Raw genomic sequence first — 17,488 nt, forward strand, 5'->3', positions numbered from 1 at the left:
ACAGGTGCAGGTCATGTCGGAGGGGCCTCTGAGGGCTAAGCAGGGGAGCCTGTTCGAGGGTCCCTCAGGCCACCTGTGGGGGATGGGAGACCAAGGAAGAGACAAGGAGGGACAGGACTGGGGCAGGGCCCAAGGAGCCCAGAGAAATGGGCAGGTTCTGGTGAGCGGCCCCCTCCCACAGGCCTGCTGAGAGGAGCCCAAGTCTGCGCCCTCGCGGCGCTAAGAGCGTCAGCGCCATGTTCGGGAAGAAGAAGAAGAGGGTCGAGATCTCTGCGCCATCCAACTTTGAGCACCGCGTGCACACAGGCTTCGACCAGCACGAGCAGAAGTTCACGGGGCTGCCCCGCCAATGGCAGAGCCTGATTGAGGAGTCGGCTCGCCGGCCCAAGCCCCTTGTGGACCCTGCCTGCATCACCTCCATCCAGCCCGGGGCCCCCAAGGTATGCCAGTGCCCACTGTGGCCTCTCCTGCCCCACACCAACCCCACACGGCGCCCCCAGGCCTTAAACCCATGCTTGACCCTGGGGCCAACACCTCCGTGTTGACCCCTCCTACTAACAGCCAGACAGACACCCCAACGCCCTACCCTAATCTTTGCCCCAGTCCTGACCTTTCACCCCTCCACCCACTGATCCCTCCCCATGCCTCTCAACACTGACTCCCACCTTGACCCCAGTAGCAGCCCCCCACACCAGCCTCTGAGTTGTCCTCCTCTCCCTGGGCTCCGTGGCCCCATCCCGAGTACCAGAAAATTGTCCTTGGGCAAGGGACAGATCCCCATGGTAGGGCCAAGCTGGGGGCACCCAGAGAGCTGCTGACTCGGCCTCCCCTGCCCCCGTCCCCCAGTCTGGGCCAGCTTTGTGGAGGAGGGGGACACCTGAGCTGTGCCATGAGAGCTGAGGGAGGAGTCCTGTGGCAAGGAGAGCCTTTTAGCAAAGGAAAGAGTCCATGGGAAGCCTTGGAGGCTTTTTGGTTTGGGGGGCGGTTTTCCGGCCATCTTGAGCAAAAGGGAGGCGTTGGGGTTTGAACCACGGTCTGTTTCCACAGCCCAGGCTCTTAGACCCCATTTGCCATCTGTGCAGTCCCGGCGCCCAGGCGTGGCACGGTGAGGCCGGCTGGTGGCAGGGTGTGAACCTGCCCGGCCTGGGAAGCCAGCCTCCAAGGCCGGACTTCACCCCAGGGGCAGTGGGAGCCAGGAAGGGCCCAGGGCCAGGGGCACGCAGCCAGGGTTGTTCTGGGGCTGGAGATGGAGATGGGTGTGCTGGTCAGCGGGCCCACGGCGGGGGACAGGCCTTCGGCTGACTTACATCTCCGGGGCCCAGCGCGAGGACACTCACCAGGATGGACTCCATCCCGCGGCCCCGCTGAGGTCTCGGTGCCTCTGCTGCAGGCCTTTTGAATACTTTGAACTCTTTCCTGCTGCTTAAAGCAGCGGAGACTTCACATCCGAGGCTGTATTTCTGGCTTCTGCTGACTAATTGCAGGGGCTGAGGGGGTGGCAGCTGCCTCTGCAGGCCGGGGCGCTGGCTCCTCTGTCCCTGCCGGCCCCACCCCGCCTGCCTCGCTTCCGTCCCCCAGCGGGCCCTGGGCCTCCTCCATGATGGCTGTGGCCTCCCTAGGGGACCCCCAAAAATCTAGCCCCTGCTTGGCCTGCCAGCCGTGAGTCCTGTTTGGGCCCATGCCTGCCAGGAAGGGCCACACAAGGGGCCATGGGGACTAGCAGAGTCTTGGGGCCCCTGTGGGTACGTGTTTGCTGCCCCTGGCTGGGAATCTCCCCTTGGCCAGGTCTTCCCAGGCCCTCCCGCAGCCCCCAGTCTTCTTGGCCTCTTATTCGAACACTAGGGCCTGAGCAGGTGTCTGTCTACCTTGCTTCACAGGGTGCCCAGGCAAGGAGGCAGCCAGGCCCCCAGGAGGCGGGGCGTGGGAGGGAGAGACAAGGGCCAGCCCCTGGGGCTCTGTGGGCTGGAGGTGGGTTTCATGCACTGTGGAGGCAGGCAGTCGTGGCTTGAGGATGTGTGGCAGCCCTGGGCCCCCATCGCCGCTAGCCTGTGAGTGAGAGCAGAGGGCCGGGGTTGCGTGTTCCGCTCTTTGTGGCACCCTCCCAGCCCACCTCCCTCCCCCGCTGGCTCAGCCCCTGTTTCTTGAGCACGCTGTGCACACATACCTGACACCGTGCTAGGTACTGAGATTAGCAAGAGCAGAACAACAGGCAAATACAAAAGTTGTCCTCATGGACGTCACAGGAGGGGCAGGTGACAGTCAGCTGACAGGTGCATCAGGGCAGCTGGTTTCTAGGGCTGCAGAGAAAGGGAATAGGGGGTGTTAGGGGCCGGCATTTTAGACTCTGGGTGGTCAACGGAAGCTTCCCTCTGAGAAGCTGAGTTCGGGCAAAGGCCTGGAAGAGGAGAGGAGGGAAGGAGCTGAGGGCATACTTGGGGGAAGATGTTCTAGGAAGAGCAAACAGCCAGTGCAAAGGCCTGAGGTGGGCCTGTGCCTCGTATGTTTGAGGAGCAGTGAGGAAGCTTGTGTGCCCTGAGCTGAATGGGAGATGGGGGTGTATTCCTGGAGGCCTTGACTCTATTTGAGGGAGGAGGTGGCCGTGACCAGGATCAGGGTGCTGGGCTTGGCAGGCGAAGTTTGGGTGGATTCTGTGGGTGGATTCAGGGCACATGTTACATTCACCAGGCCACGTGGGAATTCCCATTTGCCACCACTGCTCCTGGACTTTGGGCCCAGTCCTTTCTGACTCTCCCTGTACTCTACCCTTGGCTTCCGGGGGACAGAATGGGTTTAGGGTTAACAGCCCTGGCGGGCAGCAAGGGAGGAAGTCCAGGCCGGGCCCTGGGCCCAGCATCCTGTAATTTGCAGCTCTCCAGGACTGATTATGGGGTGGCATGGGCTCTGCGCTCCTTCCCTCCCGCCCACAAGGCAGAGACCTGCCCCCAGGCTGGAGAACGGGAGAGAGACGGGGGCGCTTTTTAGGGGGACTGGCCAGTCCAGGGGCAAGAGCCTGACCCGTGGGAGGTTACCCCTTCAGCTTTCTTCCTGCACCAGACCACTTGGGGGTGTGGGAGGGGCTGCAGGGGCCCCTCTGGTGCCACCCCCACCCACCCCGCCCCATCATCACCCCATGGCATTTCTTCATTCCGTCTCTGTCTTGTCTCTGTGTGTGTGTTGTGTTGTCCTGTCCTTGTGTGTCGGATACACGTCCTGTGTCCTCCTCTTCCTTGCCCGGCCCCCATCCCGCCATTGCCCTGGACCCCAGACCATCGTGCGGGGCAGCAAAGGCGCCAAGGATGGGGCCCTCACGCTGCTACTCGACGAGTTTGAGAACATGTCGGTGACGCGCTCCAACTCCCTGCGGAGAGACAGCCCCCCGCCACCTGCCCGTGCCCGCCAGGAAAACGGGATGCCCGCAGAGCCAGCCAGAGCAGCCCCAGAGAAGGCGGGCAGCCAAGGCCGGGGTGCCGGTCGCAGCGAGGCGGGTGGCAGCAGTGGTGACAGGCGGCGGGTGGGGCCGGAGAAGAGGCCCAAGTCTTCCAGGGAGGGCTCAGGAGGACCCCAGGAGTCCTCCCGGGACAAACGCCCCCTCTCTGGGCCCGACGTCGGCACCCCGCAACCTGCCGGTCTGGCTGGTGGGGCCAAAGCGGCAGCTGGTCGGCCCTTTAACACGTACCCGAGGGCTGACACGGACCACCCGGCCCGGGGTGTCCAGGTAACCAGTCCCCCTGCCCTGGGACCTCCCACCGCCCCTTTGTCCAAAATGTCCCCTGTTCCCTACCCACCAGCGCCAGCCTATGCCCAGCCCACTGTCCATCTCCATCCTGACTGCCATGTGTCTGTCCCACAGACAGGGCCCCTCTCCCACACAGGGAGCAGAGCTGGCCCCCTGCCCCTCCACTAACAGCTGCCTGTCTTTTCTATTGCAGGGGGAGCCTCATAGCCTGGCCCCCAACGGGCCATCGGCCGGGGGCCTGGCGGTCCCCCCGTCCTCCTCCTCCTCCTCCCGGCCTCCCACCCGAGCCCGCGGACCCCCCAGCCCAGGAGTGCTGGGGCCCCATGCCTCTGAGCCCCAGCTGGCTCCTCCAGCCCGCCCTGTCGCTGCCCCTACCCCTGCCGGGCCCCCGGCCCCCGGGCCCCCCGGGCCCCGCTCGCCACAGCGGGAACCCCAGCGAGTGTCGCACGAGCAGTTCCGGGCTGCCTTGCAGCTGGTAGTGGACCCTGGCGACCCTCGCTCCTACCTGGACAACTTCATCAAGATCGGCGAGGGCTCCACGGGCATCGTGTGCATCGCCACCGTGCGCAGCTCGGGCAGGCTGGTGGCGGTCAAGAAGATGGACCTGCGCAAGCAGCAGAGGCGTGAGCTCCTCTTCAATGAGGTGGGCCCGCCCTCCCAGCCCCTTCCGGCCCCGCCTTCCCCCTCCTCCTGCTGCCCTCTACCAGCTGGTCTGGAGGCCCATGCTGGTCCGGCTCCTGTAAGGGTGAGGATGGGAGAAGGCCATTCAGCGCCAGGGTCCCCAGGGCTACGTTTGAGCCTGTCTCCTCTCCTTACTCCTCACACGTCCCCAGGCTGTCACCTCCCCGCCCCGCATTGCCCCATACCCACCCCTGCCTCTCTGGAGCCCCAACTCCAGAGCCCCTCAGCCCCGCCTTCGTGGGACTTCCAGGTCCTTCATACCCACCGAGTCCCAAACTAGCCCCCAGAGTCTCTCCCCCAGCCCTGCCCCTCCCCTGGTTCCGTCTCCCACCGTAGCCCCTTAGTTGCTGTGCAGGCCCGTCCTCTCCCGCCGGCTCTGCCCTGGCGTCCCCTCTTGGGTAACCCCTTGGCGTTCCCCACGCAGCAGCTACAGGGCTCTTTTGGGCCTGCCGGCCTGCCTCTCCGCCCCCCTTACTGACCCTTGCAGCTCCCCTATCCTACCTGTCAGTGTCCTCGGGACATGGGCGTGGCCTCTGGCAGGCGTTTGAGGTCTGGCTCCCATCTAGGTCCTTGGTTGTGTCCAGTCTCTGGCTGGGGTTCCCGGTGGCATCTGCCAGATTTTTACAAAGGCCAACTCCTGGCTCCTTCCCCAGAGGAATCCGGGCTGGCAGCAGCCCCTGGACTCCAATGCAGGAGTCCCGGGATGTCAGGTCTGGAGGTGGTCGAAACTCTCTCCTCCTGGTCTCTCAGCTCTCCCTGTAACCCCTCCCCCGGCCCCCTAGTCTCCCCGCGCTGCAGACGCACCGTGGGCTCTTCAGCGGAACCCCGGTGAGTGTCCCGTTCCTATCTCCCCCTGGGCTTTGCTGTCAGGGCTTTTCTTCCCTGAACCCATCCCCCCAGCCTGTTACTCTGCCCTTGGCTGGTATTTGCTTGTCTCGCGGACTCAGCCCCGTGCTTAGACATTCTCGTCTGCGCCCCTTTCCCTACACCGGCCCGGTCAGCAGGGCCATTCAGAGACCAACCAGCTCAGGACTGGTCAGAGAGCAGGATCAGAAATGGGGTATGGGGACAGTGAACCCCCACAATGCAGGCATCAGGCCTTAAGCTGCCTTTGGGGTCTCCTGGCCTTGGCACAGAGGAGGGCAGTGACAAATGACAGTGACAAGGAGCGGGAGTGACAAGTGGGCTGGGCCTTTGGTGTGGCAGGGCCCCAGCCCAGGCAGGAGGGGAGGCGGGAGGCAGGCTTGGGGGGTGGCTGGGTTTGTGGCAGGGGCCGGCGGTGCTGACCCCACCCGGTGCCCAGGTGGTGATCATGCGGGACTACCAGCACGAGAACGTGGTGGAGATGTACAACAGCTACCTGGTCGGGGACGAGCTCTGGGTGGTCATGGAGTTTCTGGAGGGCGGCGCCCTCACCGACATCGTCACTCACACCAGGTACTGCCAGACCCCAGGCTCCCTGGGGCCACTGTGTCCTCTCAGACCCCTCGGGGTGGGAGCCATGTCTCTGGGCCAGGAGGGCGGCATTCCCCTCGGGCCTCCGGTCCCTGACCCCCAGCCCACACAGGATGAACGAGGAGCAGATCGCCGCCGTGTGCCTGGCCGTGCTTCAGGCCCTGGCCGTGCTCCATGCACAGGGAGTTATCCACCGCGACATCAAGAGCGACTCCATCCTGCTGACCCACGATGGCAGGGTGAGGAGCGGGGTGGCTTGGGTTCCCTCTGCCTCTCCCTGGCTCCCCTCCATCCCTGACCCCTAGCTCGGCGGCTTGAGGAGCAAGAAGTTTGTTCACTCCTCAGGCCAAGAGCCCCGAATCAGACCCAGTCAGCGGGGGGCTCTGTGCACGCAGTCACGGAGGGGCCCAGGCCGGAGGAGGCTGCGCCTTTGGCCCAGGGTGCCGGGAGCTATGGTCGAGCACTGGGCCCCGGGAGGCCAGGAGATAGCTGGGGTGTTGGCCGCGGCTCTTCCTCCACCAAGAAGCTGTTCCCAGCCGAGCATGTGGCCGTGGGCCGTGGACCCCGCTCCTGTCTCCGCTTCTCTAGACTGAGGCTCAGACTCAGGCCCACGGATGAGCCCCCCAGTGCCCAGAACCTGCATTTCTACTCCAAGAGTGGACGTGATTTTCAGTGGGAGGGAGTCCTTGACTGTCCCCAAGTTCTCGCTGGTGATTCGCCTGCCTTCCCCCAGGGAAGTGAAGCCATTGGGCAGAGATAGGGGTCGGGGTGGGCTCTCTTTCATGGGGAGTCTCATTTGGAATCCCCAAACACCTGAAGCTCTCCACAGATGTGTTTGGGGGACATCTGTGAGCCTGAAGTTGTGTGCACGCCGTGTGCATACGTTTCATGGGGAAGATCCGCACGTATCCTCAGGAATCGGAAGGGGGCCCGTGGCTCCCAAGCAGGTGGAAATGTGTGGTTCTGGGCATGTGGTGGTTAGCAGAGTAAGTCACAGCTGTCATCCTCTCCGGGCCAGGGCTGCATTCAGGGACACCGGGGCCCAGGCAAGGGCTTTGGGAGCCAGCTGGGGTCTCAGCCCCCCTACGCAACATTTGGAACCTGTAGGACTCAGGCCACTTACCCCAAGGCCCCAGGGCAGACCCTGTCAGGAAGGCACACGGTGTGATCTCCCATGGGGAGGTGACACACCTAAGGGCCCCCTGCTGGGAGGAGGCAGAGGGACCCAGTGGTCTGGCTCTAATCTCTAGGCTGCCCCGTGGAGGCCCAGAACATCCAAGGCCAGGGAACTGAGTAGGTAGACACCTCTGACCGCCCCCCACTGCCTGCACCCCGCTGCAGGTGAAGCTCTCGGACTTCGGGTTCTGCGCCCAAGTCAGCAAGGAGGTACCACGGAGGAAGTCGCTGGTTGGCACGCCCTACTGGATGGCCCCAGAGCTCATCTCTCGCCTCCCCTATGGGCCAGAGGTAAGCTGGCGGTGGCCCGGTTGTCTTGTTGTCAGCACAGGTTTACACTGTGACCGTCTGGAGCCGCAGGAGTGCTGGGGGTGGAGTGGGGCTGGGGGTGGAGTGGGGCTCGGTGTGGGAGATGGGTCACTGGGGATGGTCCTATGGGAGAGGAGGGAGGCATGCGTGTATGCACCCATCCCTGATGAGCCCAGCCCGGTGCTGACAAAACCCGCTCGGCTTTAGCAAAACCTGAAAGCACTGGGTCCCAAGAACTGTGACATAGGGGCAAGTGACAGGCTTCAGGCCCGGCGTTCCTGTGCTCTGTCCCTCCCCAGTCCTGACTTGGTCCGGGTAGTCTTCACCCAGGCAGGTGCTCCCCTAGTCAGGGCAGAGCTGGCCTGGCAACTCTGGGACCCCATCCCCCTGCCTGTGAGTACCGGGGTGCTCCTGGCTATTGCCTGTAAAAGTCTTTGGGCTGGCTCTGACTGGCTCAGTCATGAGCCAATTACTGTGTCCCAACCATGCTGCTTAGGCAACTGGCCACGGGACCCGAATGCTCCCTAGAGCGAGGGAGGGAGGGTGCTGGGTGGGCAGAACCCTTCTGAGGGCTCCCTGGGGGAGGAGCTTGTGGGTCTGGCAAGTTGGGTGTCAGGATGTTTGGGGCCCAAGAACTCCAGGAGCGAGGAGGCAAAGGCAGAACCAACCACCCCTCTGTGGCTTCTCCTACCACCGGCCCAACGAGCCCAGCTCAGCCCTCCTGTCCCTTTCCCGCTGCAGGTAGACATCTGGTCTCTGGGGGTGATGGTGATCGAGATGGTGGATGGGGAGCCCCCCTACTTCAACGAGCCCCCCCTCAAAGCCATGAAGATGATTCGGGACAACTTGCCACCTCGACTGAAAAACCTGCACAAGGTGGGCCCCCGGTTGGGCAAGTGGTGTAGGGGAGGGGACACTCCCTCTGTTTTGGGCTCCCCGCCCCCTCCCCTACAGGTTCCCTGAGCCCTTACCCATCCCCCAGTGGTTGACCCTCGGCTGGCTGGCATAGCCAGGTCTGGGAGAGGAGCCTTCCTGGTAGATGGCTCGCCTGGCAAGAGAGGGGTGCTTCTGGGGCCCAGCCACTGTCACCTCCTTGCAAACCTTGAAAATGGAGAAGAAATGAGCCCCTGGGGTCTTTGATATGTTTCTTTCCTTGGGGCCAAGCTCTAGACACCTGGGCCCTCCTGGCCCCTACCCCCAGGCAGTGGATGTTGTCGGCCCATTTGACAGAGGCGGAAACTGGGGCCCAGTGGCAAGTGAGCAGCGGAGCTGGTGCTCACACCCATCCCTGACTCTCTCCCCCACCTCCCCACAGGTGTCACCCTCCCTGAAGGGCTTCCTGGACCGCCTGCTGGTGCGTGACCCAGCCCAGCGGGCCACAGCGGCTGAGCTGCTCAAGCACCCGTTCCTGGCCAAAGCGGGCCCGCCCGCCAGCATCGTGCCCCTCATGCGCCAGAACCGCACCAGATGAGGCCCAGTGCCCTGTCCCTGAACCAAAGAGCCCCTTGGGTCACCCCTGTCCCACCACGGGCCAGTCGCGGGGAGGCCCCCACTCCTCCCCACCCAGGAGACACTCCATGTGGCACCGCCCTCCTTGTCGGCGGTCGGGGAGCGTGCAGGACCCTACTACTGAACTCCAGGTTTGATTTTGTGACTTTAAAAAAAAAAAACAAAACAAAACACAGGGACTCGCGGGAGCAAGTGAGGGTTCCCAGCCTCCCCACCCTCCGGGATGGTCCCTCCCTGTGTCTTCCTGTCTTCCAGGAAGGACAGACAGCCCCCCTATCACTGGAAATCATCTGCAGTGGGGGCTGCTATGGGTGGAGAGAACACTACGAGAGGCGTGCGCGTGTGTGTGTGTGTGCGTGCGCGTGTGTGTGTGTGCACGCATGTGTGCACACACACCCGTGCAGATGGTCCAGCTGCTCTGTCCTCCAGCCTGCGAGTGGGTGTCTCTAAGGCCTTGCCTGACATACAGCGCAGCCCCCTGCCCCCCCCCGAGCCATTGGGGGGGTCGATCATGAATGTCTGAAGAGTGGCCTTTTCCCCGAGTCCTGCACCCCCTCTTGGTGGCTTGCTGGGGAGATGGGGGTCAGGGCTTCCTGCCCATCCCCAGCCTCTGCAGATGACTACTGCACCTGGACAGCCTCCTCTTTTCTAGAAGTCTATTTATATTGTCATTTTATAACACTAGCCCCTGTCCCAACCTGGGGACAGATGGTCCCTGCCCCCTTGGGGCGGCACCGGGGACAGAACCACTGCTTGAAGAATCAGGTTCCAAGCCCTTTGGTGCGGCCCCACTCTCCCCTCCCCTCCCTCAAGTTAGTTTTACAATTAAAATGTTTTCTTGTTTTGCGTGTGCGTGTAGTGTGTGTAGCGGCCCCTCCCTGTCCGGGTCCTCTTGGTGCGGGACTTGGGGGAGGGACTCAAGGACGGAGAGAGGGCAGGCTGGCGAACCCCAGGATTCCAGTCCATCTTAGGGCAAGGGTCATGTCTTGGGGGGTGGGGAGCCCCAGGTCGAAGCAGCCCGTAGTGCCCCGCCGACAGGACCCAGACTCACCCCCTGGCCTGCAAACAGCCAGTCCCCCAGGGTCCGTGTGCTGCAGTAACCAGTTTGCCAAATCAGAGATTTGCTGGAATCTTGTTTTAAAGGTTGTTTGTCTTGAGCATAGTCGGTGGGTAGGAAGGATCCTTGATGAACTGATGTTAATAAATGGGTCGTTCAGAGAATCGGTCAGTGGGCAGGTGGGCTTTTGAGGACTCGACGGAGGCAGATGGATCTGGAACAGCCAGCCTTAGGGATACTCCACAGGCCAGATCCCTCCCTCCAAATCGAGGTCCCAGGAGGCTGAGGCTGGGTCTCCACAAGGGGAGAAAGGAATTGGCTGGCATCTTCAGGACGGTGCTGCTTCTGTATTCTGGGCACTGAGCACCCCAGGCTGGTGTGAGCTTGGACTGTGTGCGTCTTCCCCAGAACCCAAGAGGTGGGGGGGCCCCCCACCAGCAGCTCCCTGGGGACAAGTGCAGCGTGAGCAGCAAACCCCACCACCCACTGGCACCAGGGACCTCCGCCTGCTGTGTGGGCGGGAGACGTGCGGAGATGCTGGCTCGGGTACACTGTCTGCGCCCACTCCAGAGCACGCCTCTCCACGGGCCCTGGGTCCCCAAAGCTGGGGTGCCATGTCTGTGCCTGGGGCTGGCCACCAACAGGCTCTGTCTAGATGGGGACTCAGAGGTCTAAACATCCCCAGGGAAGCAGCTGTTGCCATGTTGAATGTGTTGGGTGCCTGGGTGGAGTTGTTAAGCTCTGGGAAGAACTCTGCCAAAATGGGTATAAGGAGAAACAGAAAACAAGAAAAGACCAAAGTAACATCCCCCCCCCCCCCACACACACGCACCAAAGAAAAAGCCCTGGGCTTGAATGCTTTTACAAATGAGTTCCACCAGACTTTGAAGGATCACGCAATTCCTACCTTGTACAAACTGTTCCAGAGAACAGGGAAAGGATAGCAGCCCGACTCATTTTCAGAGGCTGGTACGCCCGCGATTCCACAACCCAGGAAGAACAGGGTGGCACACAGTCACGCCCTCCCAACCGGAGGGCCTCGCCTCCCTGGGCCCCTGGGGGCGCTCCAGGACATTCCACTGCGGGTGAAGGATCTTTCCCCCCTCCCACCCCCCCCGGGGGGGGGGCGACAGGAGGTCCCTTGCTAGGTCATTACCTGGTGGAGGAGCCAACATTCGGCTTCATGGGGACTCAACCATGATTGTCACCTTCCATCGCCGTCACTGCAGTTTAAAGGATGGTTTTGGGTGGCCTCGAGAGAGCGCTCCCGGAGGCCCCATACCCCCACTGATCCCAGCTGGCGAGGGAGTCCGCGTCAGGCGTCGGGGGGACAAGAGCGCACTCAGAAGGGCAAGTGTGGCGGAGCAAGAACAGACACCTGCCCCAGCGGCGATATGGCCCTGGGGACCGGCTTTGTCCAGATGGTACTGACCGCACGGCCTCCCACACAAAGTAGTGAGTGTTACCTCAGCGGCAGCAGGGGGCGCTGTGCTCCAAGCTGCAAAGGCCCAGGAGGGGAAGCCCGGGAGGTATTAACCTGTAGATCAGAGGTGTGTTTACAGAGACTCAAAATGAGTAAGTGAAACAAGTCAGACCAGTGGTTCTCCCAAGCGTGGTTCCCGGACCAGCAGCATCCCTGGGAACTTTATGGAAATGCAGATTCCCAGGCCACACCCCAGGCTGAATCATGGGTCCTGAGGACGAGAAGAGGCAGCCACGCCCCCTTAGGGACGGTTGCGCCGTTGCCTCATTGGACAGAGCTCCGTCACGTGACTGCACCCGGCAGCAAGGGAGGTTGGGAAACGTAGTCTTTATTTTCGGCGGCTGTGTGTCTGACTAAAAATTCTAATACTGTAGAATTGTGATTCTCCACCTCTGCTAGACTCTCCACCTTCATTAAACTAGACTCCCCGGGCTTCTCTGAAGAGCCCAGAGGCAAATCCAAGTTTATTCAGGATGAACTTTATATATGACAAGGCTGGCCCCCGTGAAACAAGGAGGGAAAAATAGATTGTTTAATAATAGTGTTGGGGAAATTGGTTCATTTTTCTGGAGAAAAGGAAAACGGGCTCCCTACCTAACATCACGACAAAAGAACCCTAGCTCTGTGCTTCCCGGGAAGGTAGCCACCAGCCACATGTGGCTATTTAATTTTAAATTAACAAAATAAAATGAAACAGTTCGGTCCCTTAGTAGCACTAGTCACATTTCACAGCCTCCACTGTCACATGTAACCAGTGGCTACTAACTAGACTGTTTAGATATGAGAACTTTTCATTATCTGAGTTCCCCTGGAGAAAGTTTCTCTGATGGATTAAACATCCTCTAAAAGACAAACTATGAAGGTGACAAAGGAAAATAGTTGATGACCAGCAGCAGAGACGGACTTCTTAAAACTCCAGTGGAACAAACTGTCAAAAAAAAAAATTAATTGAACTTGTGAAAATGTAAAGCTTTTGTTCAAAGAAGGACATCATGGCCAAATGTAATAGGCTTCAGAAAGGGGAAAAATTTTTTTTCAGAGTCTAACATGTATCAGATTTTTTTTTTTTTTATGAGAAAAGAGCAACCCAAATAGAAGCATGGGCAAAGAATATAAACAGGCAACTTACAGAAGAAAAAAACCCAAAAGACCAATCAGGGTGTGCACAAGGGCTCAAACTTACTGGTAATCGGAGGAAGGCACATTTCAACACGCTGTCCTTCTACCACGAGCCTGGTAAAGATTCGAGTCTGGTTTTGTCAAATGAATTATTGCATGTATGCATCTCGCAATAATTCCACTCCTGAATCCCTTCCCAAAGAAATCATGGGACCCTATGGGGGAGCACACACGCGGATGTTCACTGCAGCAGTGTTTATGGGGTGGGAGCTGGAGGTGGCCTGTGTGCCGTGTGTCCCCTCTAGGGCAGCAAATGGGAGACACAGGGGCCACACGCCAAGGACTCCCGTGCAGTCCTCGGGAGCCGGGGACCAAGTGTGCCCATGGGGAGGGAGAGCCAGACCAGTGATGGGGAAAGTAAAGTCAGGATCTATACCAGGCCACATGTGTCGATTACAAATTAGGAACATAAAACTGTAATACCCGTTTTTCAAGATTTAAAAAGGTGACTCATTTACATAATAGAATGGCTCCCCGTGGGAAAGGAGGAGAGAGAGGGAATAAAGAGGAAGAATAAATGAACATGAGAGGAGTCTCGGGAGGAATAAAAGCCTTGAAGGTCATGCTGAAGGTCTGTCCTATGCACAAAGGGTGTGGATTGGGGCAAGGTTGCAGGTATTTAAAGGAAAATTATCCAGGTGATTTTTTTTTTAAGACTTTATTTATTTGACAGCGATCACAAGTAGGCAGAGGCAGGCAGAGAGAGAGAGGAAGCAGGCTCCCCGCTGAGCAGAGGCCTGATGCAGGGCTCAATGCAGGGCTCGATTCCAGGACGCTGAGATCATGACCTGAGCCGATGGCAGAGGCTTAACCCACTGAGCCACCCGGGCGCCCCAAGAAATCCCCATTTTCATGTGACAGTTCTTGAATCTTAAAGATAGGCAACCAACTCAGTGTGCGGAACAGTATCTGGGCCCAGCAAGATCAAGGGCAGAGCTAACATACCTCAAGATCGTAAGTGGGGGTAAGGGCCACCTGGGGGGGCTCAGTTGGCTGAGCCTCCGACTCTTGATTTCTGCTCAGGTCAGGATCTCAGGGTTGTGAGACTGAGTCCCGAGTAGGACTCCAAACTCAGTGCGGAGTCTGCTGGAGATTTTCTCCCTCTGCCCCTCCCCGCTTCCCTCTCTCTCTCAAATAAATAAATCTTAAAAAAAAAAATAGTAAGACAGTGTCCAGGGCTTCACTGAGCACCTAGTTTACCCCATTTAACCCTTTCGTGCTTTGAATGGTGCCCCTGCCACTCCATGTGGAACCTGTAAATTCAAACCTAGGTGGATAAAAAGGGCCCTTGCCTTGAGGCTGTGATGCAGGATTTTGCGATGTGAAATCACTCTGGGTTATCTGGCTGGGGGTGAGGCGGCAATGTCCTTAGAAGAGAAAAGCAGGGGCGCCTGGGTGGCTTAGTCGTTAAGCATCTGCCTTCGGCTCAGGTCATGATCCCTGTGTCCGGGTATCAAGCCCCACATTGGGCTCCCTGCTCGGTGGGAAGCCTGCTTCTCCCTCTCCCACTCCCCCTGCTTGTGTTCCCTCTCTCGCTGTGTCTCTCTGTCAAGTAAATAAATAAAATCTTAAGGAAAAAAATGGGGGGCGAAAAGAAAAGCAGAGGGACGTTTGCGACGCCCGGGGGAGGCGGACACGGGAGGGCTACGGGGTGGATCGAACAGCACCGGCAGCTCCAAGACGCCAAGAAGTCTCCCCTCAGAGCTTCAGAGGTGGCTGACAAGACCCTGCTGGCACCTTGATCTCAGACTTGGGCTTCCAGGACCGAGCGATATCACCTTTCTGCCCCCCTAAACCGATGGGTTTGCGGCGATTCCTTAGGGCAGCTCTAGGAGACACACACCACCCACTCAGCAGCTGTCCCCTAAGCAAGCACTTTCCTCAAACCCATTTCACAGTGGGGGAGACTGAGGAACGAACACACGAAGTCACCAACCTGAGGTCACACAGCTGGCAGGGGGAAGAGGCGGGACTGGAACCCAAGCATACGCACCACCACCACCACCACCACTCCCCCCCCCCGCCCCCCATCTCTGCAGATCCTCAGGCCACAGCCTCCAGGACTGGGCAGGGCTCCCCTCATTACCTGACGGGCCACAGGACCCAATAGGAAAGTGTCAACTTGACCAGGGCCAGGACCCTGAAAGGAAGCTCAGAGAAGGCTGGGAGTGAGTGGGAGTGAGTCGGGACAACATCTACAGAAGTTTGGGACCCTGCCAGGTTAAACAAAGGTAAACCCTCTCCCTTTCTTCCTCCGTCCTTCTCTTCCTGTTCCTTTGTCTCTGGCTTTCTCTGTCTCTCTCTGTCTCTCCCTTATTCTATCACTTAACCACACTTAGTATTTGAGCAGTGACCCAAACCCACGGAGCAAAATGCAGAAGATTCCAAAGGGGTTAAGTTGCAAAATCAACCTCCCTCCCTCCCCCATTCCCTGCTTCTCTTCTCAGACCCCGTCCCCAGAGGTGGCCCCTGGTAGAAGTTTCTCGCATTTTCTTCCGGGAATGTATCCAGGGACCAGGAAAGACCTACATGCATACACAGATTGTGTCCCACTTTGCACAAATGTTAGCATAATGTCCACATCCTTCTACGTCTTGCTTTTTCCTCCCTAACACTGTGTCTTGGTGATGGTTCCTTGTTGGGAATGGCAACAGCAACTTCGCTCCGGTCAGTGGCTGGAGTAATCCTCCACGGGGCATGTGAGCCCTGAGTTATGGAAACAGTCCCAGACCACGGACACCGGACGCCGGGAAGCTGGCGGCTGCCGGCTGTTTTGACCAATGCCACAGTAGAGATCTTGTATATATTTTATATTTGGCATATGGGCAAATTTATCTGGTATACATCTGTCTTGTCTCCTCCCCGACCTGCCGCTGGACTCCGCCCTGCCCTCTGCCCCAGGTAATGCCCTCTCGGTGTCTCTAACCTTCTAGATTCTTCCCCGCCTCTCGTCAACCTCGTCCTGGTCACTTTCTCTTTGTCTTTCTTTGCTTTCCTCCACACCACGGTCCCCTCTTCCTCTTTCCCTCTAACCCCCTCCCATTTCCCTCCTTCTCTCCAACCTCATCCCTGCCTCTCTGTCGCCCCCTGTAGGATGAAGCTGGCTCACCACCTCCTCCACCAGACCCCTGTGGTTCCTACTTGGGGAAGACAGCACCCAACCCAGCTCATCTTTCTTTCTCCCATCCCCTGCCTCCGGCCAGACCTGGCTGGGCTTCCTCAACCCCCTGCAGCCCCGGTGGAAAACCCATTATTTGTTTCCCAAAGCCCCCAGGTGCCTGCCCTCCAGAACCCCGCCATTCTCTCTCTACCAGTAGGACTGGGCGCTGAGGGGAGTGGGGCATACTGGTTTTGGAGTGGAAGTTATGGGAGCTAGACTCACAGGCTGGACGTGCTTTCTCAACCAGACAGAGCCTCCCCTCCTTCCTGGAACCGGCCTTCTTGTCCTCCTTGCTCAGCAAACAGAGGAACCAGTCTTTGTCAGACCTGAGCTGGGGACAGACAAACAAACAAGCAACAAAAAAAAAACCCCAGACCCGCCCAAGGCCCTGCCCTGGCAAGGCTGACATTCTCATGGGATGACACAGTTCATGACCAAGTGAACAGATCCACATACTCATAGGTATTTATAAATCACACTAAGTTCAAGAAAGAAAGAACGGGGTGTGACGCTAGAGAATAGCAGGAGGGTGAGAAATTGACCTTGGCTGGGATGTATTTTTATGTATGATGAACAATTGCAAGGTTGTATTCTCGGGCAGAATAAAGCCAGAAGGGTGTGTGTTATGAAGAGGTGACATTTGAATGGAGATGAAGGCAGCCACAGAAGCATGGAGAGGAAGGCTTGGTAGGCACCAGGGCAATGTGTGCAAAGGCCCTGAGGTAGAAAGGAAGTTGGAGGGTCAAGAACCAGCCAAAATTTGGGTCACCATGAGTGAGAAGAGAGTGTGGGTCACCGCAGGTAGCCCTGTGCAGGGAGGAGTTAGCCCAGGTTATAGATGGGAAACTAAGGCTTGGAGAAGGGAAGCTTTTCCCCCAAAGGACACACAGGGTCAGTGTGGGGACTGTTTGAGCTCAGGCAGCCTAACTTACCCTCTGAACCACCAGGACAGTGGTTCTTAGTGTGGGATTCCCAGACCAGCATCATCTCTCGGCCCACCCCAGAACTACTGAATCAGAAACTGGGGGTGGGAGCAGGGTTTGGAGCCCAGATGTCTGTGATTAACAAGCTTTCTAGAGGATTCTGACAGCCAGTCAAATTTGAGAACCATGGAGCCAGGCTCTTCTGCCTCCCAAAACGTTGCTCCTGTCCTCGGAGGGATCCGTGTCCACTGTGGGTTGAATGGCGGTCCCCAAAAAGATACGTCCACATCCTAACCCCCAGAACCTGTGACTGCTACCTTACTTGGAAGGGTTCTAAGGAGAGCAGAACCATGGCCAGATGGCTGATAAGAGGGATTACCCCAGGAGGCAGACATTAGCGTGAGGAGCCTGGACTCCAAACTGAGCTGCCCTGCCCAGGGATGCAGACTCTGGGAGCCAGGCTGTCAGGGTTCAGATCCCAGTTTGGCCACTTCCGCACTGTGTAACCTTGGACAAGTCACTTTACCTCTCTGTGCCCCCATTCCCTCACACTAAAGTGGGTTTAATAATAACAATACCTACGATAGTGGGCGCATTTGATTAATGCACATGGAACGCAGGTGCCCAGCTGGCTTGGTCAAGGGAGCAAGCGTCTCTTCATCCCAGGATTGTGAGTTCGAGTCCCATGATGGGGAGTAGAGATTACTTAAAAATATCATCTTAAAAAATAAAATCATGGGGGCACCTGGGTGGCTCAGTGGTTAAAGCCTCTGCCTTCGGCTCAGGTCATGATCCCAGGGTCCTGGGATCGAGCCTCACA

General features: G+C 58.7%; 1 protein-coding gene across 5 annotated transcripts in view; it reads left to right on the forward strand.

Moving 5' to 3' along the window:
- PAK4 (p21 (RAC1) activated kinase 4) overlaps positions 1 to 9,708 on the forward strand; it is a 42,858-nt gene extending 33,150 nt beyond the window's left edge. For all 5 annotated transcript variants that reach the window (XM_047711362.1, XM_047711365.1, XM_047711364.1 and 2 more), the window contains exons 3-10: positions 182 to 440; positions 3,266 to 3,715; positions 3,930 to 4,379; positions 5,721 to 5,854; positions 5,985 to 6,111; positions 7,214 to 7,339; positions 8,099 to 8,233; positions 8,673 to 9,708. In XM_047711362.1, the coding sequence (XP_047567318.1) occupies positions 237 to 440; positions 3,266 to 3,715; positions 3,930 to 4,379; positions 5,721 to 5,854; positions 5,985 to 6,111; positions 7,214 to 7,339; positions 8,099 to 8,233; positions 8,673 to 8,828 (1,782 nt within the window). In that variant the 5' untranslated portion in view covers positions 182 to 236 and the 3' untranslated portion in view covers positions 8,829 to 9,708. The remainder of the gene's footprint in view (positions 1 to 181; positions 441 to 3,265; positions 3,716 to 3,929; positions 4,380 to 5,720; positions 5,855 to 5,984; positions 6,112 to 7,213; positions 7,340 to 8,098; positions 8,234 to 8,672) is intronic.
- The last annotated feature ends 7,780 nt before the right edge of the window (positions 9,709 to 17,488 follow it).

Source organism: Lutra lutra, chromosome 17 (assembly GCF_902655055.1).
Source record: "Lutra lutra chromosome 17, mLutLut1.2, whole genome shotgun sequence".
Taxonomy (NCBI): Eukaryota; Metazoa; Chordata; class Mammalia; order Carnivora; family Mustelidae; genus Lutra; species Lutra lutra.